Consider the following 26,439-nt stretch of genomic DNA (forward strand, 5'->3'; position numbering starts at 1 on the left):
CAACATAAACCAGCATGGCACTGGAAGCTAGACTTTGTCCTTCACGGTGGCACTACAGCGCTCATAAAAAGCCAGGTTTTACACCTGGACAGCACACACTCACTGACAGACCAAGAGACAAGGCATAATATCTCTCAGAGGTAAGACACAAGCTTACATTTTATAGGATTAGTCCAGAACTCTGTGTCATTGAAATCATATAATAAATCGTAAATTGATCAAATATGTTTTTTTTTCTCACCAGTTAAGATCAATCATGAAGGTTCTCGTGGTTTTAGCCCTGGCTGTTTTTACTGGTGAGTTCCTCAATCGTTTAGAAATGTATTCCTGACATGATGTTAATGTTAAGTTGAGCACACTTTACACTTTGCACTAACTGTCTCTACCTGTCTCTCCTCCAGGCTGCAATGCCAATGTTCTGTGGCAGGACCCAGCCAGGCTGGACTTGGTGAAAGATGCATTCTGGGACTATGTTGCCAAGGCAACCCTCACTGCTGAAGACACCTTGCAGAAGATCAAGCAGTCTGAGCTGGGCCAGGAGTTCAAGTAAGTGTCACTGTAGAACAACCTCCACAGCATCATAACCACAGCTACAGAGGCATGTCTTCAACACGGGATTGAACGCTCTCTCTGTCTCTTTCCTACTCTCTGTATCTCTCTCCCTCCGTATCTCCCTCTCTGTCTCTCTCTCTATCTCTCTCCACAGTGCCAGGATCACTGAGAGTGCTGCTGCTGTCAACCAGTACAGTGTGGCCCTGCAGGGTCAGGTGACCCCCCTGGCTCAGGACCTGCTGGCTAAACTCACCCAGGAGGCTGAGCTGCTGAAGGGCCGCCTGGAGCAGGACATGACCACCATGAGGGCCCAGCTGCAGCCCTACGCCGTGGAGCTGAGCACAGACATCCAGAGGCAGGTGGAGGAGCTGAGGAAGGAGGTGGCAGCCTACGCAGAGGGAGTGGACTCTGAGACCCTGAAGGCCAGCCTGCTGCAGAAGAGCGACGAGCTGAAGGGGAGCCTGGAGAAGAGCGTGACGGAGCTGCAGTCTCTGCTGGTTCCCCAGACAGACGAGCTGAAGCTGAAGATGGAGCAGAACCTGGAGGCCTTCCAGCAGAGCATCGCTCCTCTGACCCAGAGCTTCCAGACCCAGCTGGCCCAGAAGACCCAGGAGATCCAGCAGAGTCTGGCCCCCTACGGAGAGCAGTTGAAGAAGCTGGAGGTCAACGCCCAGGACCTGAAGGCCCAGCTGGCCTCGCTCTGGGAGTCCTTCACCAAGGGCAGCCAGTAAACACAGTTGCTGGAACTGGACACTTGAGTTATCATTTCCAGTTTTTCATCATACTCTAAAATGCTGCTGTTGGAATGAGGATGCCATTGTAGAGTTAAAAAGTGCAATATTACACATTTAATGTATGCATTACATTATCTAGTGTACCTGGACAAGTGGTTAAGAACCATAACTTCTTATCCACATCCTCCCATACAAGATATATCAAATGAAACTGCTGTCCTTTACCCACACCTCAACTCTTTTGATAAACTCATCTGAACCTATCCAGTATTTATGTGCATAAATAAACATATTTCAACGCTAATGTCAATGTCATTTATTCAACCCTGAGTATTAAAGATGACAATGATTTTTATAAGAAATGGCATTTATTATTTTTCCAATAGATATATACAGGTAATATATATCGTTTAATATATATTGACCATTAGAAGATGACAAATAAAAGACAAACAGCTTGAAAACCACGACATTCTCCCTGGCTCTCATCACATAACTGAACCAACCGAAGAAACTGCACAAACTTTGTCATTCACTTCATGCCAAAACAAACCGTACAGTACAAAACAGTGTGGAATAAAACATAGGCAAAACAAAGACAGATTAAACTGGACAGGCACTGACCAAATTAAACACACAATTACTGTAATTTGACTTTCCAGAAACCATTTGTTTTTACGTCCTCCTGTTCAGCTGTCCGCCAAGTTGGTCGCTGATGTTCGTGGTCACAGTCTCGTCACCTCGTTGTCCTATAACTGGCAGACGGATGAATGCGCCCTCAATTTTATTTTAGATTGTTCCATTGATTACTATGTAACTCCAGGCATACCATTTCAATTACACATTTAGTCTTGACACATTATTGCAATGTGACCCCCCAAAAAAACAACAAAGAAAACAATTAGCTTGCAAAGTCAGATTTGGGAGACAAGTCGAGGAAACACGAGACTGAGGAGCGAGTCCTGGCCTTCAACATGCCTGCCGTTGGTACGTTTGTCTGTCTTTTCTGTGAAGTCCATCAGGGGGGCGTGACCCCCCCCCCTGTCGCAGAGCGCCTAGCCAATGGTAACACCAAAACCGCACTGGAACTTGTTCTTGCGATGGTTGAGGAAGGCTCCCAGGACTAAGGAGAGGGGCAGTGGGATCAGCTTCTTCTCTAGCGTCGCCCCAACCACCCAGTTACTATCTACAGAACCTGGAGGGAGAGACCAATCAGACGCCGTTAACCACAGATCTGATACGATGACAGGAAGTGACAGGGAAGCTACTAATGAGGGGAAAGAGTGTTATGAGAACTGTTCATCCAGCCTTACCTTTGAAGAGTAGATTGGCTTTAGGCACGTCGAGCTGGTAACCGAATGAAACGCTGGTTTCCTGCATACGAGTGCTAGCCTCGAACTCCACGCCTACCTGCAACTGTGGGACACACAAGCATGAATAGAGTTACACATTTGCCAAACTAAGACAAAAGCAGTTGCTTCCAGGGCAAACAAGAAGAGAATCTCGGGTGATACCTGGTCATTGGCTTTGTGGTAATAAGAGGCATGTGCCCCAGCTCCTCCTAATGTCAGCGTAGCAATGAAGTTACTGCCTAGAGGAAGAAATACAGAATTGACACCATAGACCAGGATCTCAACTCCAGCTTTTGGAGGAGAGGGGGAAAAAGAGAACTAATTGTGTTCATGTGATATTTAGTCATTTAGCAGACGCTCTTATCCAGAGCGACTTACAGTAAGTACAGGGACATTCCCCCGAGGCAAGTAGGGTGAAGTGCCTTGCCCAAGGACACGTCATTTGGCACGGCCGGGAATCGAACTGGCAACCTTCTGATTACTAGCCCGACTCCCTCACCGCTCAGCCACCTGACTCCCTGATATGAATCATTCCCGGTACTGTCAGAGGACAGAGCTACCTGTGTATCTGCCAGCCAGAGACATGACGGCACCCTCCTCTCCCGGTCTTCTGTGGTAAACTAGCTCTCCTCCCAGGGCCAGGGACGGGGTTATGGACTGGAGGTAGTGTGATACTATAATACCTATTCGGAGAAAGTGGGAGACACAATATTCAATATTGCTTTGAATTGAAGTAAGATTGCTTTTAATTGAGGTGAAACAACCAAGTTACTCGATGGATATAAAAACCAGACGGCCTTGAATAGAGTTATGGGATAGAGATGACCAACCAGAGCCTACAAGGACGTCTGGGTTGCCCATGGTAACGGCAGCAGTGAAGTCTTCTCCTCGGAACTCGAAATCCCCCTGCCAGTTCATAAACTTCTGCTGCTGAGTCTGGGAGCAAACACAAAGAGGACCAATGTTCAAGGTGACAGCTAAACAAAATGACTTCACGCAGTACCACCTTTGAGGATTTTTGTTTAGTTTTGTTGTTTTAACCACAGAAAACCTTGGTGTGGTGGCAGACTGAACGAAAATAACAAAAGATAATCAGCGTTACCTGAAAGGCGAGTTTGGAGCGGAGTTTCTCGGAGACCTGATGAATGACCTGGGCGTTGAGGCTCCCGCTGTTGTCCATGTCTCCTACCATGACTGGGAAAGACTGCACACAAAATCTGACTTTTAGACAACAACAATTCCTGACCAAATGTGTAAAATATATATACATGTATAAATGTGGAGGGAGTCAGGTGGCTGAGCGGTGAGGGAATCGGGCTAGTAATCCGAAGGTTGCCAGTTCGATTCCCGGTCATGCCAAATGACGTTGTGTCCTTGGGCAAGGCACTTCACCCTGCTTGCCTCGGGGGAATGTCCCTGTACTTACTGTAAGTCGCTCTGGATAAGAGCGTCTGCTAAATGACTAAATGTAAATGTGAGGTCAGAGGTCACCAGAATACCTCAGCTGGGCCCATCTGTTTAGCGCCCACGTAGGTGGCCCCGAAGCGATAGCTCGACTCTCCCAGGGTGCTGAGCATTAATGTGTGATTCACCTAATTTTCGAGGAAGACAGCACACACACACACACGCATCAGTCAATCATCTCATTCATTTCAGCATTGGTTCAATCCATAGCATGAAAACAAGAAAAGATTAAATGGATGCTGTTGACAGTGAAGTGTTGACCCTTACTGACCTGGAAGTGATTGCTAAGGCCCTTGTTAACAATGAGCCGTACCCCCTCCATCTGCATGGGAAAAACCTCTGAAAACGAAAATGGCAGACAACTGAGACACAGTCCAAAATGTTCCCCCCACACACACACACACACACACACACACACACACACAGCCAATAACCCTCCCACACAGCAATACCATCCAATATTCCCCCAGTGCCATGGCAGAAACATCTTTGGTTACCTTTGCACTTGCGGTGACACTCCTCAAACGCCCCAGGGTTGGGAAGGGGAGGCTCTGACTCCCCCTGCTGCCCGGAGGCTGAGCCGCCAGCAGGCAGGACAGGTGACACTGGGGGCATAGTGAACCCAGGAGGCATGGTCAGCCCGGGGCCACCTGGGACCGCCCCAGCCGAAGCTGGCGGTGGCGGCGGGTTAGGGGAGCTGGCAGCCAAAACACTGCCCATTCTGAAGAGAGGGATTGAGGGGTAGGAGGTGTGGTGAGGATAGGAGTCTGTTAGGGACTCAATGTAACACAGGACAGACCAACAAGAGGGATGTTGTTGAAGATGCTGGGAGACGGGTTTGGAGAAGTGAAGCGGTGCCGCTTTAAAACAGTATGTTAAAGCCAATGCATGTGACTAGAAAGGCATTTCCAGACGTCATCGTGGATAATTCGGCAAACGATGTCATTTTCAAATGTTTCTTCTTTACACACAAGTGAATTAACATTGGCATTGATCCTGAACTGCTCTTTGCGAAATCGGACAGCCATCAACTTCCCATCAGTGCTAGGAATCTAGATGTTCGATGGTCGTTATAATGTCCCTAGGTTGAGTACTAGCCAGTTGGCTAGTAAGTAGATTAAGCTATTGCATGGCTAAACTGTCTTCGCTGCTCTGCTAACTGTGCAGCAAATAAGATGGCTAGCTAACAAACTAGCTAACTCAGCTAGCTCGCTAGCATGCTAGCTGACATCTTCCAGTGGTCTAATACCCTAACAAGACAATGAGAATGTTTGTGTTGCAGACTGTGTAGTTACAGACCTAAAAGCAAACCAACAAGTACAGTAACAATTCTATATATAAGCGGCATGTTTTCTATTAAACCTCGTGTTATAAAATTGTAGACAGGCTACTCACGTTGTGATTTCCAGAGGACGATTCAACACCCGGCAGTACCAACGAAGAAGAAACTGTCATGAGTCATCAGCAAGTCCTGCCTACTTGTAGGAAATACAGTTTTGGATTGGACAAATTATAACTTGCCTCAAGAGGGCTGGCAGACTCACCTGTCAATCTTGGACTACGCAACCAGCATGTATTCACTCTATGAAAGGACTTGATTTACCCGTTTTGACCCCTCCTTTACTTTCAGCATATTGGTTCAGAGAGCCGTCATTTGCAAGCGGAATTAAATAGGATTCGACAATTAGGCACTCGCCTCTAAGAACAGCTAAACACGTATTTGCAGCATTTTCAGCAACTGGGTCTGCCTGCATTCCATTGGATAAGAAGGTTGATTTTCATGGGATTGGTGGGCCTTTTCAGAGGTAAAGAGTGGGGGCATCACCCATTCAAAGTTTGGTTGCAATTCATGACGGTTCCAATGCAGAAAACGTGCAGCTATGAAGGTCAGTGTAAGATAGGGGGCTGGGCAGTCAACCAGCCGTGGAACAGTTCATTAAGCCATTTCCATTCAATAGCGCGGACCATCCTCCAATCTTTTGTCCTACCGTATTCGAAGTGAAGTCTTTCCCTAACCACAACTCACCATCAGATTCCCAGTTGTGTGTTTATTTTCAGTTGATAGAGGTAGTATTGCCCTTTCTGGACCACTCAAATGAAAAACGAAGACACCAAACATTTAATTTCAATTCAATTTATTAAGTCCAATGATCGCCTGCATTTACTTACAGTGTAATCTTCTGTATTGCTTCAGTTTTTAGTAGAGGGGATACAGCCAAACAGAGAAATCACAAGGAATGCATAAAACCTGTATTGTAATAGTAGCCAATCAAAACAATACTAGAGTATATGCCAATCAAAACAGCAAATTCAATTCATATATAAACCTCCACATGATGAAAATGCTTTAATTGTAGCTTTATTATACTTATTGACTATTGAACATGGCGCTCAGTTTAAGGAAAAATTCAGGGCTTTCTGGTTACGTTTTTTCATAAGTAAACGCAAGTTCTTTGTTTCTCAACTGTTGTTGGGGTGCGTAACAGGTTTGAAAACAACAAATAAGATAAATTGCCACCAAAGGTGTGTACATGACACCCCTGACCAAACCCCCACCCCCCAAAAAAAATCAAAAACAGGACTGAGCTGAAGTCTAGATAATATACTCAACCGGCCTTTTGTGACAACAGAAATGTATGTCAACTGTTACATACAGGGTGCGTATCCCGGGCGAACAGGACTTCAGATTACTTACACATATTTTAAAAAAGAAATTTGAATTGAGAAAAGACTGCTTCTATTGTCTCAGTGTTACCTCTTAGGACTGTCTTCGGTCCATTATGATATATGAGATCTCATAACGTCCCGAATGTCTGCATAATCCAATTTAATGTCCTGGAAATATTTGGAGATGCTGTTTGTCAATTAATACTTCTCCAATATGAGAATAATAGACCCCTCTGGTTTCAGATTTTCTTGGGAGTCGTCATTTTATTCTGTTCAAACCTTATGCAGCAATACTATGATTGCTACATTACATTAAACCCAAACCCAGCCCCAATCCCCGCTGTTGAAAGCTTTTCTTACTCATGTTCTAAACAGGTTGCTGTGAACATGGTTACTCTACATACCTGAAGGTTACCAGGAAAGTTACACCCCCCCCCTCCCCCCATTCACACATTCATAATCATTCACACAGGTATACCCGACTCAACAGCCAAACGTATGCAGTTAGACATTATTTTCGATTGTGACACGCATCCAGACTTTACCAACTGACAAAAGCTCCATCAACACTAAACGCTCCCCTTTTACTGGTCTCCTTGGTAAGCATTGACATAGGAGCCGAGATGGGAATATGCAGCAACCTGCCCTTAACTATTTATGCATTCTGTACTTCACAGTGCTTTGACCTGTTCTGTGCTAGCAGGGTACGGGTTACAAGAGGAGACTAGTAAATTGGAAGTCATTTGCCAACACCCAAAAAGAGTATTAAGACATTATATGCCACTCTTACAATCGCAGACACAAAACATTGATGAAACATACAGCATTCTAACTGATTCACACACACTCATTCTCGTTGTCTTTCATTCACACACTCATTCTCGTTGTCTTTCATTCACACACACTACACTTTTTTGGTTTTGCTTCAATGTAAATCCTGAAAGTCAGTTACCAAAAGGATGAAAAAAAAAAAAAAAAAATCTAACTCTTGACCACCATGAAGCAAATATTTCTTTTTGTACTTGTAAACGCCTTGTGTAAACTAAGAATCATTTTCACCTCATTTCCTCAAAATGATTCAGAACACCTCGTAAAAAGACTGACCAAGCTAATCTGGGGTGTGTTCCTGAATTTCTTCTATAAATGTGATACTTTCTCACAAAGATGGAAGATAATCAGGTTACAAGATCAGAAAAAGCACCCCAATATGACTGTGCTAGGTTAGCATTCTCTCAAGCACTTAAAGCAAAACAATGGTAATGGTAATTGTCCAACCTGTACATTGGAACTAAAAGTATGAGGATTTCAAAACAAAAACTGTTGCGATTGTTGTTGTGGTAAAAGTTTAAGTACCGGAGAGAGGAAAAAATTCAAGATGCCAGAGCAACATGACATCTTGAAGACTTGGATTTCACAAACCCACCAAAAGCTTTCCCGAAGTCCCAAATACCAGCAATATCCCCTACCTGCTCAGCAAAGCATCATCAATAAAATTAGTTTGAAAATAACCAAATGTATCGATTTGTTTTCTGCTTTCATCTCTACCTATGGTTTTTTTTTTATTTTTTTTTAAAGGAGGGTCAAAAAAAAAAAATCACAGCTGCCAGTTTGAAGATGCTACAACTTTGCTTTCAAAATAAACCAGACCCTCAGGCGATGATATTATACTTGCTCAATATATATATATAAAACAAACAAACGAACAGGGGCCTCATATCAATAAAGTAGAAGTATGATGAAATCACACAAGAAGATTGCCTTGCAATCCTTATCCATTCTATCAAAATGCCTCAATTTTTCTCCTGGAGTTTGGATGAAGAGAATTATCAGAGAGCTTTGAGGGATTGGCATTTACCACCGGGCTGAAATAATAAATTGGCATTAAATACATTCAAAGACCTCAAGTTAACATGGGTCTGAAGAAACGGACGAAAAATGTTGGCCTTTAACCTAATGGGCTTACACATGGTTTGGGGGGAGGGGGCAAAGAAAGTGTCAACCTTTTTGTTCTGCACCATGTAAACTTCCAGAGCACCTAATAGTTACCTTAACAAAACCCTGTGCATATTACCAAATTGCAGCCCAGAGAAGTCATATAAAAATCTTCACCACTGTGAAATAATAATGGAATTCCAGTTCAGGGTTAAAAATCAGGCCACATGGCACAAGCTGAGCAGTAATTAGCTAGACGATACTTGTGACGATACTGGTCGTGACCTGGTCATATAATTAATCCTGTGTTGTGTTTAATTTTAGACTAACATCAATAGCTTTATTATGGGCAGTCTGTCTTTTGGTGATTAAATCCTATTCGCTCCAACTTCAAAGAATGTTTCCATAGTGACATGAAAGCAGTCACGTCAAAATAAAGATGCTTTTTATTGCAAAGTTCACATCTAAAAAGTGATAACCTCGAGCCGGGTCACTGCACGTCTCAAAGGACAGAGGGACTTGCCCTCGCTGCGTACAACAATTAAATTGCATAACGGATACCAAAGAAAATTCCAGGTTCACTATTTAGCTTAATTGTGCTCATATTCTGGTTGTCATGAAAAACAGACGTATGAATGGATGAGAGTGCATGTGGGAGTAATCAAGGCACTTGAGTGACAACTGGAGAGAGAGGACTGTGAGCGAGGAGGATGGCTGGTGGAAGTCACCTCTAATATCCATAGACCTAGTTTATACTTGCTAGCCATAAACTTGGGAGGGCTACATATTCAGAACAGGTTAAAAACAACTTAACAAGCACGTGTTCCCCCGGACCATCTGCTGTACTAAAAAATAAATAAAAAAACAAAAAGGCTTCTTCTAAAGAGACTGTAAAGTATGGTGCATGGGGTGAGTTAGCTCGGTGCAAAACAGAACGGTTGGAAAATTTCAATGAACAATCTGCGGCCAGCTCTCAGTGAAATAAAAGAAATTAAAACAAAACATAAAATCCTTGACATCTGTGAAATTTGAAGAGGTGCCTTAAGCCAGTGTGCAAGAGCAGGACTTCGTACAAAAGCCTGGTTCTGTCTTACTGTCCTAGATGAAAGACAAGATGTCAGGGATTAGAGAGAGATGGGGGACAACACAGGGCTCAAGGAAAGGGGGGAAGGAGGGGTTGCTAATTAACCCCTTACTCCCTCCTGCAGTATTTGTGAATCATGAGAAACAGTTTTCAACAGAATAATCAATAGGAGAAGACCTAAACGATCCCTGTGATTTAGCTGGTTGGAACTAACATTGTTTAATACACACTGATCCCATTCGAATCGCATCTCTGCAAATGCTAAGCAGCTGCTTTGGGACATAGGAAGAGAACTACTTTTGCAAAAATGTGGGAAATGTAGGCTTTTCTTGGGGTGGGACTCACTGGATTAGGGGCTTAGGGTTCCCCTTGCTGCCGACCGGCCTTCTCCTCCACCTCACAGTCTGGGTTGGAGGTGTGGAACTCGGCCACGTACAGGCTCTTGTCGATGCTACCGGGGATGGGCTTGATGTCAGTCACCAGCTGGTCCTCGATGGACTTCAGGTTGAAGCGGTCCTCCGAGGTGATCAAGTTAATGGCCAGGCCCAGGTGACCAAACCGCCCTGAGATGGAGAGATTGAGTGAGAGAGTGGATAGGGGAGAAGACAAGTCTTCATGAGAAATGGTGTGTGCAACCGAACCCAACAACTGTTGGCTGTTAGTGTTTGTTTGGGCAGTGGTAGCTGTAAGTGTGGAGTAAAACTCTTAAAACTCTTTTATGTTACGATGGCCATCTTTGAAATGTAGATTTAGACTGGGAATGGACTAGATGTTTGATAATATGATGTTAAGCAGTTGTAGCTAGAAAGGTCGGCAGCTGAAACGGAGATGCTTCAGTCCACGTACCAGATCTGCCGATGCGATGAAGGTACGTCTCAGCGTTCTTGGGGAAGTCAAAGTTGATGACGACGTTGACCGCCTGAATGTCAATACCTCTGGTGAACAAATCTGTTGGATGAAACCCAGAAAATGTGACGCTACTCAGACAGCAATGTAGAGCTACATCATATTGCTTTACACTCCTTTAAACCACATAATTTTCAAACAAGACAGCTTCAACATTTACACTTTTTTCAACGTACTACATCTTAGATCTACTTGCGTTTACTCTAAAGTAGCAAGTTTTCTATGCTAATGCTTATTGGCTAAGCCCACATGCGGTGGCATACATACATACCTGTGCAGACCAGATTTCTGCAGAGCCCGTTTCTGAAGTCGTGGAAAACACGGTTCCTGTACTCCTGCATCATCTTGGCATGGATATAGAAACAGGAGTAGCCCAGCTGGGTGATCTTCTTGGCTAGGAGCTCAACTCGCTGGGTGGAGTTGCAAAAAATGATGGACTGATTGATCTGCAGCTGTAAGGAAAAGACAAAACAGCAGAACATGTGTTATACACCATTCTCAGGGTGTGATTTGGGTGGATCCAACATTAATTGTAAGACACCCAACCATCCAAAAATGCTTTCAAACCTGCACTGTAACAACCACCAACAGTTGGTTCTGGTGGTTTGGTGTGATATGCTCGTTTGTTGTGGCAGTGTGAAAATGACCCTTATCTTTCCAGACATTCTAAACCCAACAACAGAATATTTTGTGTTTGTTGGACGTTGTGGGGGACAGTGTGAACTGGCCTTAACTACCAAACCAGACACACTCTGGCGGGGCGACTGGCCTTACCCTGGAGAAGAGCGTGTTGAGGCAGTGAACTTTCTGTCGCTCGGTAACGTAGGCGTAGTACTGGGTGATGCCCTTCAGAGTCAGCTCCTCCATCAGGTTGATCTCATAGGGCTTCTGAAGGTGCTTGGCCTGGTCCAGGACGAAGACAGTGACAGTTGATACAGAGGAAGATTTGCGTCATTTACAAACACGAAGGGGTTCCTATTGGTTCGCACACAGATTCGTGAAACAATCCTCAATCTTAAATTGTGTAGGCAAACACACAACAGTCTGGCCTGTCGTGAGCCCAGAATGCTTCCATGTGGCTTTGGAACACTTCTCCTGTGCTCACCATGAATTTCTGCACGCTCATGGGAAAGGTGGCAGAGTAGAGCAGGATCTGCCTGTTCTTAGCCAGGAAGCTGATGATATCTTCGATAAGAACCACAAAGTCCTGAGACAGCAGCTTATCTGCCTGAAAGGAAGTGTGGGGGGGGGGGGATATATTTTATGTAGACATGCTTGGGCCTTGGATAGGGTGCAGCATCTTATTTCAAGGCCCATCGTGGTCAAATATGAGGTAGCTGGTGGGTCTAATTCAATGTAAATATACTGTGAATATTGTCTGGTTACTGAATTCCTCCCGTTTCTTCCATTACCTCATCCATCACCATCATCTGGACTCGGTCCACTTTGGCCACACCCTTCTTTATCAAGTCCAGGATCCTGCCAGGTGTTGCTATGACCACATGCACTGTGGGAGTGGAGGAGAGGGCGCAGTCAGAAGGCTGGCAAACTCAGTGGAAACAAGCTGCTAACTGATCACATCTGCAACAACCCCCGACATCCTCATAAAGAAATCCATATTCCGTAACTAAGCCCTGCAATCCTGTAATTCACTTAGACTATTCCTCTCTGATAAGGCTCGTCCAATCAAATCAGTCTCAACTCTGGTTTGGCACACAGAACGGAATCAATTCTTTTGAAATTACCGGTCTCGTCCAGGCGCATGATGTCATCGCGCAGGTTGGTTCCTCCGGTGGTGGCCATGACCTTCACCCCTCCAAGGTGTTTGCTGATCTGGATGCTGATCTGGCTCACCTGCAGGGCCAGCTCACGGGTAGGGACCATTACCATGGCTACCGACCCGACAGAGAACAAGATTCGGTAAGAAGGAGGAGGCAACATCCATAAAGCCAGGAGGCATGTGGTGCAACAGACAAGGAAGACTTTCTTCAGAGAAAGTATTGATGTTATAAAATACTCATTGTGTAATCTATAATCCAAACTTTCTCTCGAGAAGTATCGGTTGTTAGACATGCTTAGTCGTCTGTGCCTTTGTGCTCGTGAAAAGGGAAATAAAATAAAAAACGAAATGTGATTTTGATTCGACTTAGTTCTACCTTGTATGTGATCCTTCTTCAGGTCTATTCTCTCCAACATGGGGATAAGGTAGGCACCGCTCTTTCCGGTCCCGTTCTTAGCCCTGGCCAGGATGTCACGGCCGGACAGGGCAATGGGGATGCTCTCCTCCTGGGGGGCCACAAACGCATGGGTTAACAGATGCTTTGAAAATAAAGTGTTCTTGAAAGCAAGGCACTTCACCCTACTTGCCTCGGGGGGAATGGCCCTGTACTTACTGTAAGTCGCTCTGGATAAGAGCGTCTGCTAAATGACTAAATGTAAATGTCAAGTAGATTCACACGCCTGATCACACAAAAAGGACCCAAAATCCTAACTGCCGTACCTGGATAGGGGAAGGCTTCTCCCAGCCCATCTCAAAGATGCCCATCAGTAGCTCTCGTTTCAGACAGTAATCCTCAAACTCATTCCCCTTGGTGGAAGTCACGTCCTAGGAAACAAAAGTCGATCGGGTGCTTTTAAAACATGCTAGAGGCACTACAAGAGGACAATATATGAAACCGAGATGAAAAGGGCAGAATTTGGAATTTTTAGAAGGCAGAAAAACAAACCAGACTGAACCATGACTTACCGAAGTCCGGACCCTGGTGTCTTTGGGAGGAAGCTGCAGGCTCTTTTTCCAGTCATCCCCAAACCTGATGCCAGTTCCCTCCTGAGGCACACCTCCTGCTTTCTGGGCGAGCCCTGTCACCTTTCCCATGGCTAGGGGTCCTGATTGAGGTGAGGCCGGCTTGGGCTGTCCTCTTAGCTGCCCGTTCTGCTTGTTCAGTCCCATGACAACAGGGCCAAGACTCTCTGTTCTGGCGGTTGCCATTTCTTCCTTTTGTTTATTTTCTTCTTTAAATCTTTTTTTTTCCTTTTCTCCCCCCTCTTAAGTTCTTTCCTCAAAAAGCTTCTCCAAAAAGTAGAAAGTCTATTAAAGCATTAACAAATCATATTTTCTATTCTGTTTTGTTCAAAGCTCTGACAACAGAAGTCAATTTATAGTATTTACATATACACAGATACGTTCAGTTCAGGCCCCTATAACAACAGAGTGACTGACGTACGGAAAAATAAGTCTTTATACAAGAGCTCTTCAAAATGAAGAGAAATTTGCATTCATATGCATAAATACCTGCACACAATATAGAAAATTATATGTGAACAAGTATCAAGGGGTTTAGGTCCTGAAATAGAACAGCTAAGGCAATTTTCACTGAGGGGATAGAATCAGATTTTATAATCTTAGTTAACTTCGGTTTCTATTTTTCGATTTCAACAACAGTATTTCCTTATGTTTTTGAGTCCTTTAGAAACGCTCAATGTCTTTGTCCTTGAAAATATGTTCTTGAATCTTTATACAAATATTTCCCCCAAAAAAATACAATCCTTGATCAATATTTGCTTTCCACTGTTTTTATAGATCTCCACTTGAGGGGAAAAAAATACCTTTCCTGATGTTCAAAATATACAAAGGGTACTACAGTCCAAAAGCAAACGCTTTTAAGTTCGCCTTTGGCTCCTCCTGTCCGGTGCTCCTGGGGTCTCTGACTTCTAGACGCCACAGGTTCTCTCTCGGTGTGTGTGTGTTTAAGAGTGTGGTTGAGTGTGAGAGGGCTTGAGCAGGTTGTTTCCTCCGCTGTCAGTCAGCAAACCAAACCTGTGCCAAATGGAAGACACAGAGAACAGGAGGTTAGTACAGTAAACAGAGCGTGTAACATGACAATACTGTTACACAAACGTTTGCACTTCAGAATTTTCAGTTTACATGGGCGAAGTATCTACCTTTTTAAATGAATGCAAAAATGAAAAACTAAGATTAAAATAACATTTCTATTTCTGCAACGGTATATGAAGATGGCAAAAAGTATGGGAGCTCAGTTTGAAACAGAAGTTGCACCTTCTGCGGTCCACAAAATCTGTTGTGACAGTTTCAGTTTCATTTAAGCATGGTGAAAAATGTCAAACGCATAATCATTGCGAATACCCGAACGCGCACTGTAAAACGTGCATTCATCATGATCGTGTCAATTTTTGCCAAACATGGAAGCTAGCTGCGTGCAAAATGAAAGGCCATTCGATATAACAACCTTGAGCTAATTTTGTACTGTAACTGTAGTTTAATAATTCCCTAGGACGCTTGTATGATAGTGGGCCCAATTTTACACTAGTAACTACATCGAGCCCGACAGCAAGTCGTAATAGAAAGCACGTTACAATTCACTACATTACGCGACGCTTCTGTGTTCAGATTTGCAACATGGGGAAAACGGAAGGCTCTTTGCAATAGACCAACATAATCTAACTGCTAACATTTAGCTATCTTGCCAACTTCCTCGAAAGAGAGTGAGCTAATCAAGTGAGCTAACAAAACAAGATTGACGTGTATCGACCAATTAAACAATGTAGCGTGTAAAAATGATTAACCTTCAATGTGATATGCTGTCTGCATTCTAAATATTAAATCTGACAGCAAGCGGAACTACCTGCGTTAAATTTGCTATAGGTAGCTCCTACTCAAACCAGTTTGTTGTCGTTTAGCTAGCTCTAGCTTAGCTAGCTAAGTAAACTAGCCTAGCTATGTAGCTAGCTAGCAAGCAGGTTAGAGAGCTTATTTTTTCTAATTAAAATGGCTCAAAACACACTGTAAACCCACCTTTCTCCGATGATGGTGTTACAACTAATCTTCTGTGTGTGGCAGATTAGTTACTTGTTTCGCTATAAGACTTAGATTGTTAAATTCACCCGAATTAATTCGTCTCTATTGTGTTTGTTCTTGCTAATTCAACATGGTCTCCTTCGCTTCATCGTCTTCTTCTTTGTTCTTGCCATTTAAACCCCCCGTGAGGTTCTAAGCCAATCCTGCCATCTTGTGGTGAGACTATTACTGGAGGTTGTCACTATATTGTCGCATAAAGCTGTGTTTTTATCTTTCAGATAATGTTTCTTCAGAGTTATTTTAAAATTGCAGAAATAAGGTAAGGAAATATGTGTTAAAGGTAACTTTTGATGTGTTGTGTTTGAAGTTATACGCAAACATATTTATTACCCACTCGAAAGTACAGTGCTTGCAGCTTGTCGAAATGAAGAGGCAGATATCACATGTTCTGCAACACTGATAGTTGTATTTAAACTACGTCTTTTATCCTTTAAAATTAGATCAGAACTTTAACTGATAAATATTTAAACAATTCAACACAGAAAATGACACAGATGTGTAACCAATATATTTTGATTTACATTCAAAAACATCTTAAATATTCAGAACTCACATTTACAGTAGCTGGTAAGTATAACTTTTGTGAACAGTGTTAGGCCTTAAACACTCGAAATAACAGCAGCTCATGTCTAACCTAAAGTATGTGTGTGTTGTTAGCTTGATATAAGCTTGATAACTCCTATCTTCGTACAGACAAAATTGTGAGAAGCTTTCTATGCATCCACATGGAAGGGTTTGTGCAATACGGCTCATCTACTGTAGAAATAGGTTGAAGGCACAACAGCTCACACATTAATACAATGGCTGGACATGGTAATGTATTGCTTTTGTGCTTGTGTCTTTGCACTTATACACAAGCCTTTGTGGTTAAACTTTGTGAGATGCAATGGATAGTTAGTGATGTGAATGACTCCTTTGTGTCAAGAGTACAGCCCTGACACGGCCACATTTATTTCCAGTCTCCTTAAAGTTAACTTTTTCCTCAAGTCTTCTTTTTTTCCCCATGTATTAAATATATCCTGAAAACCCTGCTCCTTTCCCTTCAAGTTACTTAATAGTTTCACTGAAATGTTGTTTTCAGAAGCTCAAATGTGAATTTACAAATCCCTGTTGTATCAAATACTGATAAAACAACCTCACTGCTTATAACTCAGAGTAAGTCAACTTAAGTAATGGATTCCATGACAGGCTGAATGTGCAAAACGAGGTTACGTATATAATCCTCTATGTTTTATTAGGGTTCCCGCCGTGACAAAAATCTTCATCCTGATTGGTCCCTCCATTCGATGATCCGGGTGCGTGATTGGTCCATCCTAAATTAGGTCGTTTGCGAAAAGATGTGAAGTGTGCCTGGAAGACCTCTCGGATTTTAGCCACGCAGATGTCAGAGGCTTCTTGTGTCTCCTTGGAGAGCTGTGATAGGCTGAGGAAGCCATGTGGGAGGTCTTCCACCACTGTCAGGCTCACAGGTTGGCCAATGGTCTTCAGCTTCTTGGCAAACATCACCGAGTCATCCAGCAAGGCATCCAGAGCTGACGCCTATGAGGACAGGTAAAAAACATCAGGGTTAATTTCATACGTTTACTCAAGTACAGTTAGAGACTTTAAATCAAGTATGTTTTTGTACATATGTAGCTCTGGAAAAAATTGAGAGACCACTGCACCTTTTTCTTTCATAGAATTTTTTTTTTGAGAAGGATAATTTAGGGTGGGCTCTACCCAACCATTCCTTCTCAACTTTTTTTTTTTATAAAAAAAAAAAAAAAAAAAAAAGTGCTCTACACCGCTGCACATGCATTTTTTCAAGAGCTGTATGTATATCTTTTTTTTTTAACTACAATTCTAATGTACTTTCTCCACAAATGCCCTTCTAACATTCTACGAATGTGTCCTTCTCTCACCACAATGTGTACAGGTGGAAGGCCTCTCAGTAAGTCGTCAGGGGCCAGCAGCGGCGACACGAAAGGATTCTTAACAACGGGGCAGTTGGACGTGCTGATCATTGCGAGCTGTTCGGACCGCAGGGGCTCGAAGCCTTCTGGGTAGTCTCTGGGACCCGCCGGGGAGTGGGCGGGTGAGGAGGAGTTGCAGGGGGAACGTGGAGAGCTCTGAGGGGTCCTTCTGGGGGAAGACGACGGGGTCCCTGGGTTGCCCAAGGTCCAGTTGGGGTCCAGGAAAGACTGGAGCCAGCTGGAGGCTCCTTGTTTGAGGTCGTTGAACAGCAGCGCTGTGTCTCTGCCCAGAGCACTCAGCGAGTTGACCCCCGAAGAAGCGCGGACAGTCTGACGTTCATTTCCTGGAGACGGGGGAAGTCAAAAAGACAAGAAAATGGGGGTGAAAAAGATGAAAAGGCAAGAATACAAGCATAGTAAAAAAAGGTTCTAATTCTAACAGAGATGTTAGAGTCTTCATTCTACTACTGAGGGAGTCAGGTGGCTGAGACCCAAGGACACACATGACGTTGTGTCCTTGGGCAAGGCACTTCACCCTACTTGCCTCAGGGGAATGTCCCTGTACTTACTGTAGGTCGCTCTGGATAAGAGCGTCTTCTAAATGACTAAATGTAAATGTACTACGTTTCCACTTTCTGTACCTGCGTAGGCATTGAGGCATTTGGAAAGCACCCCTAAAGGCAGCAGAGGATCGATGAGGGTGAGCAGGCGGGATGGGGAGGCGTCGATGGTGAGCAGGGTAGCGGGGTAGGCAGTCATGATGCCATCAGGCACACGCACGCCGCACGCTAGGGCCCTCATAGACACCGTGATGCAGAGGTTCCCCCCGGCACTGTCCCCAGCCAGACACACGCGCTCTGCTGTGGAGCCTGAGGGCACAGACACACTCACTGTTTACACTAGAGGAGATTAGTATTCTTTCCGGATACACAGTTCTATCGATTTTTTTTTAATGCAAATGTCTTTATTTTAGTAAGAATTATTTTTGTAATGCTCCAGTGCATACAGGATTTTTGGCTGCCCCATTGGTGGTTACGGAATCCATGAACCAATCATAGCTATGTTGCTACTGCGTGTTTGGTATCTGTAACTGCGTGTTTGGAAGCAGTTACTACCCCCCTCCCCCCCTCCTCCCCTCCCTCCCCTCCCCCCTCCTCCCCTCCCTCCCCCCCTCCTCCCCTCCTCCCCTCCCCCTAAGCATCTCATCTCCGTGTGGTTCTTTGGCAGCAGAAGTGAGACTGACCCAGGAGGTGACAGTTCTTCAGCGCCCAGCAGTAGGCGTAGAAGCACTCCTCCAGAGCCCTGGGAAAGGGGGCCTCGGGGGCCAGAGAGTAGTCCACTGACAGGATGGGACAGCACAGATCCTTAGACCAGCTTCTCAAATAGTTCTTTGATTGACAGAGGAGGGATGGAGAGAGAAAAGGAGAGAAAGAGTGTAAGAGGGAGAGAAAGAGTGTAAGGGGGAGAGAGAGAAAGGGGGGGGAGGAAGATGAGAAAAAATGTCAAGATACATTGCTGTACAACTCTGTTCATGCAGACAGGTCAGGGTCTGTGTTGAATGCAAAGCCTCAAGCGGCACTTAATGCACCTAGATCCCCCATCCAACCGATATTACATCAAGCTTAGTGGTTAACACCACTCCTCCACTCTGGGTACCTCATGGGATCTGGAGGTCTGGGCCACAAAGCCTCCCCCGTGGAAGTGGATGAGCAGCCAGGGTGATCGTGGGCTTTTCTGGGGCCTGTTGATGATGGACAAGGAGAGGGGCGGAGCGTCCGATCGAGAGAAGGACAGCAGTTCGTCACTGTCCTGAGGAACGACACGCAAAAGTCACAGAGTAAGACGAGTGTCGCGGTTGATCTACGACAGATCTACGAGCGCTGACGTGACAGTGAAGACTGACCTGTCCCTCTCTGAGGTCACAGGAAATGAGGCGCATGTGGACAGGCCCGGGGCCAGTGTGAGCCAGAGGAGGGGACACGGAGGCAGAGAGACTCGGGTCTGAGGCCAGAGGCAGGCTTAAAGGCAGAGGAGGTATGGTCAGGGTGAGGTTTACCTGCACTTGGTTAGAGCCCATTCTCTGAAAACCCTGTGGGGGGAAAAGAGGAATCAATAGAAAGATATGGCGTTCACAATACAAGCAGTGAATTCTTTATCTTTTGCGTGCGATTGGCATGCTTCTCCTCTCACCGATATCAGCCCAGATTCCGTGAGGTTCCAGAAGGACTTCCAGAACTGCAGATCGAGGTTCTGGGTTATCCGCTCAAACTCCTCCCCCCTCAGCTCTGGATCAATAACATACTTCCCAGATGTGAGGAGAGAGAATGCTGCCATACCTAAAGCATTAGCGACAAAGTAGAAGGAGTAGAAATGTAAAATACAAAAAGAATAGAGTGCAAACAAAGACCAAACCTGGGAATATTTTTCCATAACTCAGATTTGCATATTAAGAGCCACAGACCTATTCCAGACTGCTGTTTTCCATAACTCTCTCCATATGAGACCATGCTTATAACTACAGTCTGCAGGAATGGACGAAGCGTGGTTGAGAACTGAAAATAAGAAAGAGAAGAATCACACCACAACAATGTATTTACATTTACATTTAGTCATTTAGTCATTTAGCAGATGCTCTTATCCAGAGCGACTTACAGTAAGTACAGGGACATTCCCCCGAGGCAAGTAGGGTGAAGTGCCTTGCCCAAGGACACAACGCGTTTTCGCACAGCCGGGAATCAAACCGACAACCATCTGATTAGTAGCCCAATTCCCTAACCGCTCAGCCATCTGACTCCCTACTCCCTTTTTATAAAAAAAAAAAAGGCAAGGTCTCCTCAGCATTCACCTCAACGGTCCATCTTTGACTGAACCAGACAACCAACCGCTTCAACCGTAAACGCAACACGTCAAGACAGGCGAGACATGCGAGTGACACCGTCCTCTGGTGACGACTGACCTGGAAGCCCAGGCAGCGGCCGTAGAAGCAGGCCTTGTGCATGGAGGTGTACTCCTGCACGAACCTCCTGCTCAGGACGCTGTCCTGCAGGGAGTACAGCTCCCCGTGGCTGTTGTCGTGGAGCAGCCGCTGGGCGAGGTAGAGGAGGGCGCGCAGCTGGCACAGGGCGCTGCAGTAGGCCTCCATCTCTGAGGCGTTGTGCTCCGCCCGGAAGAAGGTGCCGCGGCAGCTGGAGGAGATGTAGCGGCCTTTGTGGATGATGTGAAAGAGGCAGGACTGCAACACCTGAGGGAGACACCGTGGAGGCCCTTCGTGAGATGGCTCGTGTGAATGGCAGGTTCATGCAGGTGATGTTTGATTTTAATTTGATGATTGAATAGGGGTAGAGAGGTTGAGAGAGGTTGAAAGAGAGAGGGAGAGACAGAGAGAAAGGACCTCTCTTTGGAACACTTGAGGAGCACTGTACCTTGACCAGTGTGCGGTAACCATTTCCAGGGGTATGTGCGTCAAAATCGTAGTGATGGTAGACAGTGGTGAAGCCAAGAACTACAGGTTCCAGGGTGTGGCCATGCTCCTGAATCTGTCGGAAAGATGTCACCAAACGCCTGGCAACGTCACCATATGGCAGGTCAGGAGGCCCAGACAAAACAGTGATGTTTTCTTTACACACTGCCTCCAAGGCTGTAAACACAACCTGGATGTCCATGATAGGGAGACTAAACGAAGGAGAAGAGAACGAGAGAAAAGGAGAGTGTGTGTGTGTGTGTGAGTTTTAGGGTCCAGAGTCTTCTGTGTCATTACAACATCAGGTTACTGATTGTGAACGTCAGATCGAAATAACTTAGTAAGTAGGCTAAAGATCAAGCTGTAGATCTTGGCCTATTGCCTAATGTCAAATATGCATTTGGATCTGCTTGCAATCGTTATGCAAGATGACAAAAAAAAAAAAGAATAAAGGAAGCCAGCAAGATCTCTGATGAAAAATTCTAAACCGGTTTTACACAACATTGGGGGAAAGGTTACTAAGTAGCGAAAAAAATCATATTTTCATAATCTTAATATTGCAAAAGAGTACAATTGACAACGTAATTTCTTGTTTTGGCAAGGAAAAATACGACTTCGGTACTTTTGTTTAACCAATAGACCTCTTGTCCACTGTTTCAACTTTTTAAAAGTATTTTACCCACAATACCATGAACCAAACGGCCTGGCAACAGCTCTCCTTACCTTACGATGCGTCAACAGTGAGGCATTTTCCAAAATTCAGTTCAGCGTCCACGAGGGGCTTTTAAGTCCATTATATTTTGTTTTCGACTCCGCACATCTATCGTTAAAAACACAATACTGAAGACGCCACACCCATCCCGCTCCACAAAACAGCCCTTTGAACCTCACTAGATGACGTGCGCTACATAGAATGGTAACAAACTAACTACTGTCTGCGCCACAATATCACCTTTCACGAGCACCCAGCTGCAATATCATCTTTCCAACGAGGGAATGCGGTGTCATACTGAAAACGCTGTTCTTTATATAATACAGCTTTATTTGACCAGATACTTTGATTATTTCTCAGAAATAGAGTTTACGATATTGGCTTCCGCACTAACTACTTGTGTCTGGATGACAAAGTTAGAACACGGCAAGACTGAATTGTGACAACTGTCTGGAATGGACTCTCGTGCTGAATTAAATAACGACTTAGAGGCTATATTCATGATGATTTTGTGCAAATTATTTGTAACTGAATAGATATTGTCATGTATTTCAGTGTAGCTTAACTTACCAACAGGCATTCTCCTGTGATCTTCTATGATGACAGTTTCACCCACACTGAATCCTGGGTAGTCTACTGGTCATGTGAGCAGGGCGCTCGAATTAAAACAACAGCGGGGATATAGTTTAGTTGGCGAAATCTGAAATCATATTCACAATGATGAAAGGCATAGCAATGGATTCATGAGCGACACTTTTTAGATTTTGTTTTTTGGCACACAAGAAATTAAGTGTTTGTGTCGGATACTGTTTAGCAACACCCTGTGGAGTAAGATATGGGACTTAAGTATTGGCATAAGAGGGGTAGTGTTTGTAAATAATCTCTTCTATGGTGTTTATCTTGCATTTAGTGTCCTTTACACTCACCAATAATATTGTGCCAAAATTGTGCAAGTTTGGTGTCAATAGTCACTGTCACATTTAACTGATTTCAAATTAAAATTTTAGAATGTTTATCTTAAATGACTTACAGTAATCCATGCCTTTATGGTCTCACTCATTACCCAGACACAGTCAGTCCCTATTTGTTTATTGTAACTGACCCTTGTAGGTCTCATGATCAGCATATTCCTGCCATCTTGGAAATACAGTTGTTGTTTTTATTAAAAAATACAATAATTTTACAAAACACATGTACTATTCTGACAAAAGTAATAAAGGCAAATATGTACAAAAACGTGTATCACAAACCCTAATGCAATCGAAACTGCAATAGAGAGCATCGATATCTTTCGAAGATGATTGACCATTGAGAAACAATTGTAATTGTCATGGAAACCATCTTTGAAAAGGCTTACTAGAACACATTTCCGAGACCTGCACAACTGTCAGTAGACCCCCCAGAATAGAGTTCATGGCGCTGATGTATTAATTAAGTAGTATTTGAGCATTAATACAAAATACTTCCAACATAACCAACAAATGCCTCTAAGAACCACAGTAGGACAGAACCCTTCATGTAGATCATGCGGTCTGCTTGACGACCATTTTCTGGCGGGCGCCCCTTGAGCTGGACGCGTCGAGTCCCGAAATCCCCCCGGAGGAATTGGGGAAGCCGTGAGCGGCCACATACTTACGGTAAGCTTCGCGAATAATGCGAAAAGCTCGCGTGTTTGCGTAGGAGATATCAGTGACGGGGTCTCGATACAGCGCAGCCTTGTGAGTAACGGGGCAGACCTCCTGGACGGGCGGCTGGACGGCGACGCGAGCGGCCGGGGGGAAGGCCGCTTCGAACGCTTCTTCATCGCTCAGCGTGATGTAGGTGCGGGAACACAGGCCTCCTGTGTGCTGTTGGGAAGCCGTAGCGGGGTTTGGTGTCAAAGGAGTCACTGCTTGTGGGGTGTCCTGGTCCAACCTTGGAAGGGAAATAATGTGAAATAATTTGAGGTAGTGAATAATACCTCCCACTTTATAGACAGATACAGACAGGCCTGACAGAAAAACGTCATGAAAACCAATACGTTTTTTATGGATGATCTGTTTACGTTCAGAAGAACAGAGCGTTGTGTCATAGTCCAAATGTATGATTCTACGGATGTATGTTCCGCAGACAGAACAACAGGTCACGGCGTTCCTACCCTTCTACATCAACGTTTTCTTCTTTCAACATGGAGTGGGACACCAGAGGCATGAGCACAGAATGGTAGCGGATCGTCGGTCCCTCAAAACGCCTCTTCTTATGGACCTGCTTTTTCTTGTCTGCCTCCAGGCGCTCATAGTTCTCTAAAAAGCCCCAAAACAGATGTTTTATTTCATTTTATTTAGTCATTTAGCAGACGCTCTGATCCAGAGCGACTTACAGCAAGTACAGGGACATTCACCCAAGGCAAGTAGGGTGAAGTGCCTTGCCCAAGGACACAGTCAATTTGCACGGCCGGGAATCAAACTGGCAACCTTCCGATTAATAGCCCGATTCCCTAAGCCCTCAGACATCTGACTCCCATCAGGGTTGAAAGACTCTTAGGGTAATTACTTCAGAAAGATCGATGATTATCTTGACGGTTCAAGGCAAATGTACATTTTACGATATAATCAATGAAGACATTAAATGTACACTTAAGGTCAGGTGTTGCTTTACTGTGTTTACCCCTGGGTTAAACACAGTTGTCACACTTAACAAAAGTATGTGTGACAACATTTACAACTAATGGGATGGATTTATCTGAACTGAAAATCCTTCCGGCTCTGTACAGCAGGGCTGCCAACCTCTTTAGAGAACTACACTCGATCAGTAACAGGAACCTAATACTTAGCCGTTCAGTATGATTAATTAGGTTTGATGGGCTTACCAAGAGACCGGAGGTTGAGTTCGGCAGTGATCTTGGCCTCGGCTAGCAGCTCATCCTGGGTCAGAGGCTGATCGTGGTGGGCCCCCCTCCGTCGTCGAGGGGCGTCTTGCCTTTCCTGCAGACGCAGGTTGGTCTTCCGTGTGTGTTCGCTGGTAGACTGGCGTACAGACTTCCGAGCTGGAACATTTAGTATTTATTTTTATCAGAAACTAGTAGCAGATCTAACATAAAACAATCCCCCAAATTCTCCACTTTGTATGTCAAAGTACAATTATATAGCCTCAACATGATCCACAACTGTACATACCTTTTTTTTGGACATCTGACAATATTTATGAGTGACATTTCTGTATTTTTGTTTCCTCACAACCTCAGTCACCAAATAATGACGTGCTAACAATAACATCACAATGATGATATGCACCAATAATGACTATCAGCTTATAGATTCAACTCAGATTCTTCCAACAATAAATTAAACATCTCAAAGTGTATTTCTCCACAACAAACCGAAAAGGTATGCATCCTTATTCTCGGGGATAATTGTGCTTGTTTAACATTTTAAATTATTCTGACAGAAACGTTCTTACTCTCTCCAAAGTCCTGAAACTCCTGTGGGACTCTTCTCTCTACTTTCGCCCACTCAGTCTTCTTCACCTCCTCCAAGGGCCTCTTCTGTTTGGGCTTGGACAATTTAAGAGGCTCCTACGAAAACAAACAACCTACATTACATTTAGTCATTTTTTTTCATTTAATTTTTTTTTTTACATTAACCTCCCGAGTTACTTGGACAGTGACTTTTTTTTTTGTTTTGGTTCAATACACCATCATTTTGTTGTCATGGCATTCTGTCACAAGTGCAGACGGTCAGCTTGAGGGTGTTTTCCTTCATACCGAATCATCCACACTGTTCTCTACTAATACAGTCTGCCATTGTAGGGTAGAAAAGTCCTAGGGCAGTTTAAACTGCCAGCACTTCAACTTGGTAATCATTGGGTCATGTCAATTCCAATATGCTAGAAAAATGTATACCTGTGCCATTGGAGAATAAATGTGACGTATTAACAATGGATTAGATAAGGAGTAGGAATTAGGTTTGCATCAGTTACCTTATAGGCTTTAGTGACAACTCGACTCTTTCTACGAGGCGCGTCATCTTCCTGGTCACTATCAGGCTCATCGCCCTCATCGATGTCAAAGTCGCTATCCACCTCATCTTCTGTGTCTGAATGTTCCCCTCGATATTCGTCGTCTCCAGATTCCTAAGGAAAAAGACGATTAAAAAAAGCACGTTCACATGCAAACCGACAGATGTTTTGCAACAATGTACGGGGCTAGTAGCCAATTGTCCAAAACGCATTTGTGGCGCTGACAGAACAATGTCTACTGGAAAATGTACACACAAGTCACACAATCCAAGCTAGATGCACACATACTGTCTAGAGTAGACAATGAACTTGAGTTTTTTGTGCAAAGGGCTCACTCTTCTACTGAATTAAATTAATAATATAATCTTTAGGGAACCATGCATAGAGCTATTGTGCGAGCCAGTCCAGGCTATCTATATTAGCCATATGGCTACTCACGTCATTGAATCCACCGTATGTTGTCTTGTAGAAGTCATCTTCTTCTTCAGCATCTAGTAACTTCGACATGCGGTTTCCCGCTGTCTTTCGTGGTTCTCTGCTAAATGCTAAAGTCATGACTGCTTTTTTTTTTATTGTTAGTGAAGAAACGTGTTTGTTTGCTATTGCTTGTATGGCTACTAAAGTTAGCTTGATCCGGGTCTTCTTCTTCTTTGAATTTGACTATGACTGGCGCATCAGAGCCAACTTAAAAGTGCATACAGCGCCACCTACTGTGCAGGAGTGTGTTGCCAGCCCCGCTTGAGAAATAAATA

General features: G+C 44.2%; 5 protein-coding genes across 7 annotated transcripts; 1 reads left to right on the forward strand and 4 right to left on the reverse strand.

Moving 5' to 3' along the window:
- Positions 1-124: 124 nt before the first annotated feature.
- On the forward strand, positions 125-1,590 carry LOC134041046 (apolipoprotein A-IV-like). Its single transcript, XM_062487284.1, has 4 exons — positions 125-140; positions 245-296; positions 402-546; positions 707-1,590. The coding sequence occupies exons 2-4, from the start codon at positions 257-259 to the stop codon at positions 1,281-1,283; spliced, it is 762 nt and encodes a 253-aa protein (XP_062343268.1). The 5' UTR covers positions 125-140; positions 245-256; the 3' UTR covers positions 1,284-1,590.
- On the reverse strand, positions 1,591-5,656 carry tomm40l (translocase of outer mitochondrial membrane 40 homolog, like). Its single transcript, XM_062487283.1, has 10 exons — positions 5,498-5,656; positions 4,600-4,823; positions 4,374-4,441; positions 4,138-4,230; positions 3,741-3,842; positions 3,469-3,574; positions 3,199-3,321; positions 2,801-2,877; positions 2,600-2,702; positions 1,591-2,481 (listed from the first exon to the last, which is right to left on the reverse strand). Exons 2-10 carry the CDS (start codon positions 4,820-4,822, stop codon positions 2,342-2,344), a joined length of 1,035 nt encoding a protein of 344 aa, XP_062343267.1. The 5' UTR covers position 4,823; positions 5,498-5,656; the 3' UTR covers positions 1,591-2,341.
- A 564-nt stretch (positions 5,657-6,220) lies between these two features.
- LOC134040601 (probable ATP-dependent RNA helicase ddx6) lies at positions 6,221-15,656 on the reverse strand. Of its 2 annotated transcripts, XM_062486567.1 has the most exons (12): positions 15,505-15,656; positions 13,438-14,508; positions 13,192-13,296; positions 12,848-12,977; positions 12,437-12,583; positions 12,104-12,198; positions 11,797-11,919; positions 11,466-11,594; positions 10,963-11,143; positions 10,632-10,733; positions 10,131-10,348; positions 6,221-9,799 (listed from the first exon to the last, which is right to left on the reverse strand). In XM_062486567.1, the coding sequence occupies exons 2-11, from the start codon at positions 13,678-13,680 to the stop codon at positions 10,143-10,145; spliced, it is 1,461 nt and encodes a 486-aa protein (XP_062342551.1). In that variant the 5' UTR covers positions 13,681-14,508; positions 15,505-15,656; the 3' UTR covers positions 6,221-9,799; positions 10,131-10,142. The 2 variants fall into 2 exon arrangements, with proteins under 2 accessions (XP_062342551.1, XP_062342550.1); XM_062486566.1 differs by having other exon boundaries at positions 6,221-10,348.
- A 295-nt stretch (positions 15,657-15,951) lies between these two features.
- On the reverse strand, positions 15,952-22,412 carry lipea (lipase, hormone-sensitive a). 2 transcript variants are annotated; one of them, XM_062486786.1, is made up of 11 exons: positions 22,262-22,412; positions 20,942-21,191; positions 20,476-20,760; positions 19,981-20,071; positions 19,710-19,855; positions 19,423-19,608; positions 19,176-19,328; positions 18,763-18,907; positions 18,161-18,388; positions 17,469-17,863; positions 15,952-17,106 (listed from the first exon to the last, which is right to left on the reverse strand). In XM_062486786.1, exons 2-11 carry the CDS (start codon positions 21,179-21,181, stop codon positions 16,792-16,794), a joined length of 2,184 nt encoding a protein of 727 aa, XP_062342770.1. In that variant the 5' UTR covers positions 21,182-21,191; positions 22,262-22,412; the 3' UTR covers positions 15,952-16,791. The 2 variants fall into 2 exon arrangements, with proteins under 2 accessions (XP_062342770.1, XP_062342769.1); XM_062486785.1 differs by lacking the exon at positions 22,262-22,412 and adding an exon at positions 21,703-22,042.
- A 357-nt stretch (positions 22,413-22,769) lies between these two features.
- On the reverse strand, positions 22,770-26,348 carry vps72a (vacuolar protein sorting 72 homolog a). Its single transcript, XM_062486787.1, has 6 exons — positions 26,126-26,348; positions 25,649-25,801; positions 25,130-25,244; positions 24,540-24,716; positions 23,829-23,973; positions 22,770-23,605 (listed from the first exon to the last, which is right to left on the reverse strand). The coding sequence occupies exons 1-6, from the start codon at positions 26,240-26,242 to the stop codon at positions 23,215-23,217; spliced, it is 1,098 nt and encodes a 365-aa protein (XP_062342771.1). The 5' UTR covers positions 26,243-26,348; the 3' UTR covers positions 22,770-23,214.
- Between the last annotated feature and the right edge of the window lie 91 nt (positions 26,349-26,439).

Source organism: Osmerus eperlanus, chromosome 20 (assembly GCF_963692335.1).
Source record: "Osmerus eperlanus chromosome 20, fOsmEpe2.1, whole genome shotgun sequence".
In the NCBI taxonomy this organism is placed as follows: domain Eukaryota; kingdom Metazoa; phylum Chordata; class Actinopteri; order Osmeriformes; family Osmeridae; genus Osmerus; species Osmerus eperlanus.

Bases quoted from the DNA above. Each gene is read 5' to 3' on its own strand.
- LOC134041046 (XM_062487284.1), top strand. From the start codon at position 257: ATGAAGGTTCTCGTGGTTTTAGCCCTGGCTGTTTTTACTG. The intron at 297-401 runs GTGAGTTCCTCA...TCTCTCCTCCAG, and splicing joins AGCCCTGGCTGTTTTTACTG to GCTGCAATGCCAATGTTCTG. The intron at 547-706 runs GTAAGTGTCACT...CTCTCTCCACAG, and splicing joins GAGCTGGGCCAGGAGTTCAA to TGCCAGGATCACTGAGAGTG.
- tomm40l (XM_062487283.1), bottom strand. From the start codon at position 4,822: ATGGGCAGTGTTTTGGCTGCCAGCTCCCCTAACCCGCCGCCACCGCCA. The intron at 4,231-4,373 runs GTCAGTAAGGGT...CTCGAAAATTAG, and splicing joins GCCTTAGCAATCACTTCCAG to GTGAATCACACATTAATGCT. The intron at 2,878-3,198 runs GTAGCTCTGTCC...TTCTTCCTCTAG, and splicing joins TCTGGCTGGCAGATACACAG to GCAGTAACTTCATTGCTACG.
- LOC134040601 (XM_062486567.1), bottom strand. From the start codon at position 13,680: ATGGCAACCGCCAGAACAGAGAGTCTTGGCCCTGTTGTCATGGGACTG. The intron at 13,297-13,437 runs GTAAGTCATGGT...TTTGTTTCCTAG, and splicing joins ACACCAGGGTCCGGACTTCG to GACGTGACTTCCACCAAGGG. The intron at 11,595-11,796 runs GTGAGCACAGGA...GTCCTGGACCAG, and splicing joins TGAGCGTGCAGAAATTCATG to GCCAAGCACCTTCAGAAGCC.
- lipea (XM_062486786.1), bottom strand. From the start codon at position 21,181: ATGGACATCCAGGTTGTGTTTACAGCCTTGGAGGCAGTGTGTAAAGAA. The intron at 20,761-20,941 runs GTACAGTGCTCC...TGTCTCCCTCAG, and splicing joins GTTACCGCACACTGGTCAAG to GTGTTGCAGTCCTGCCTCTT. The intron at 18,908-19,175 runs GTACCCAGAGTG...TGTCAATCAAAG, and splicing joins AGACCTCCAGATCCCATGAG to AACTATTTGAGAAGCTGGTC.
- vps72a (XM_062486787.1), bottom strand. From the start codon at position 26,242: ATGACTTTAGCATTTAGCAGAGAACCACGAAAGACAGCGGGAAACCGC. The intron at 25,245-25,648 runs GTAACTGATGCA...TTGTTTTCGTAG, and splicing joins TTGTCACTAAAGCCTATAAG to GAGCCTCTTAAATTGTCCAA. The intron at 23,606-23,828 runs GTAGGAACGCCG...TTCCCTTCCAAG, and splicing joins GAAAACGTTGATGTAGAAGG to GTTGGACCAGGACACCCCAC.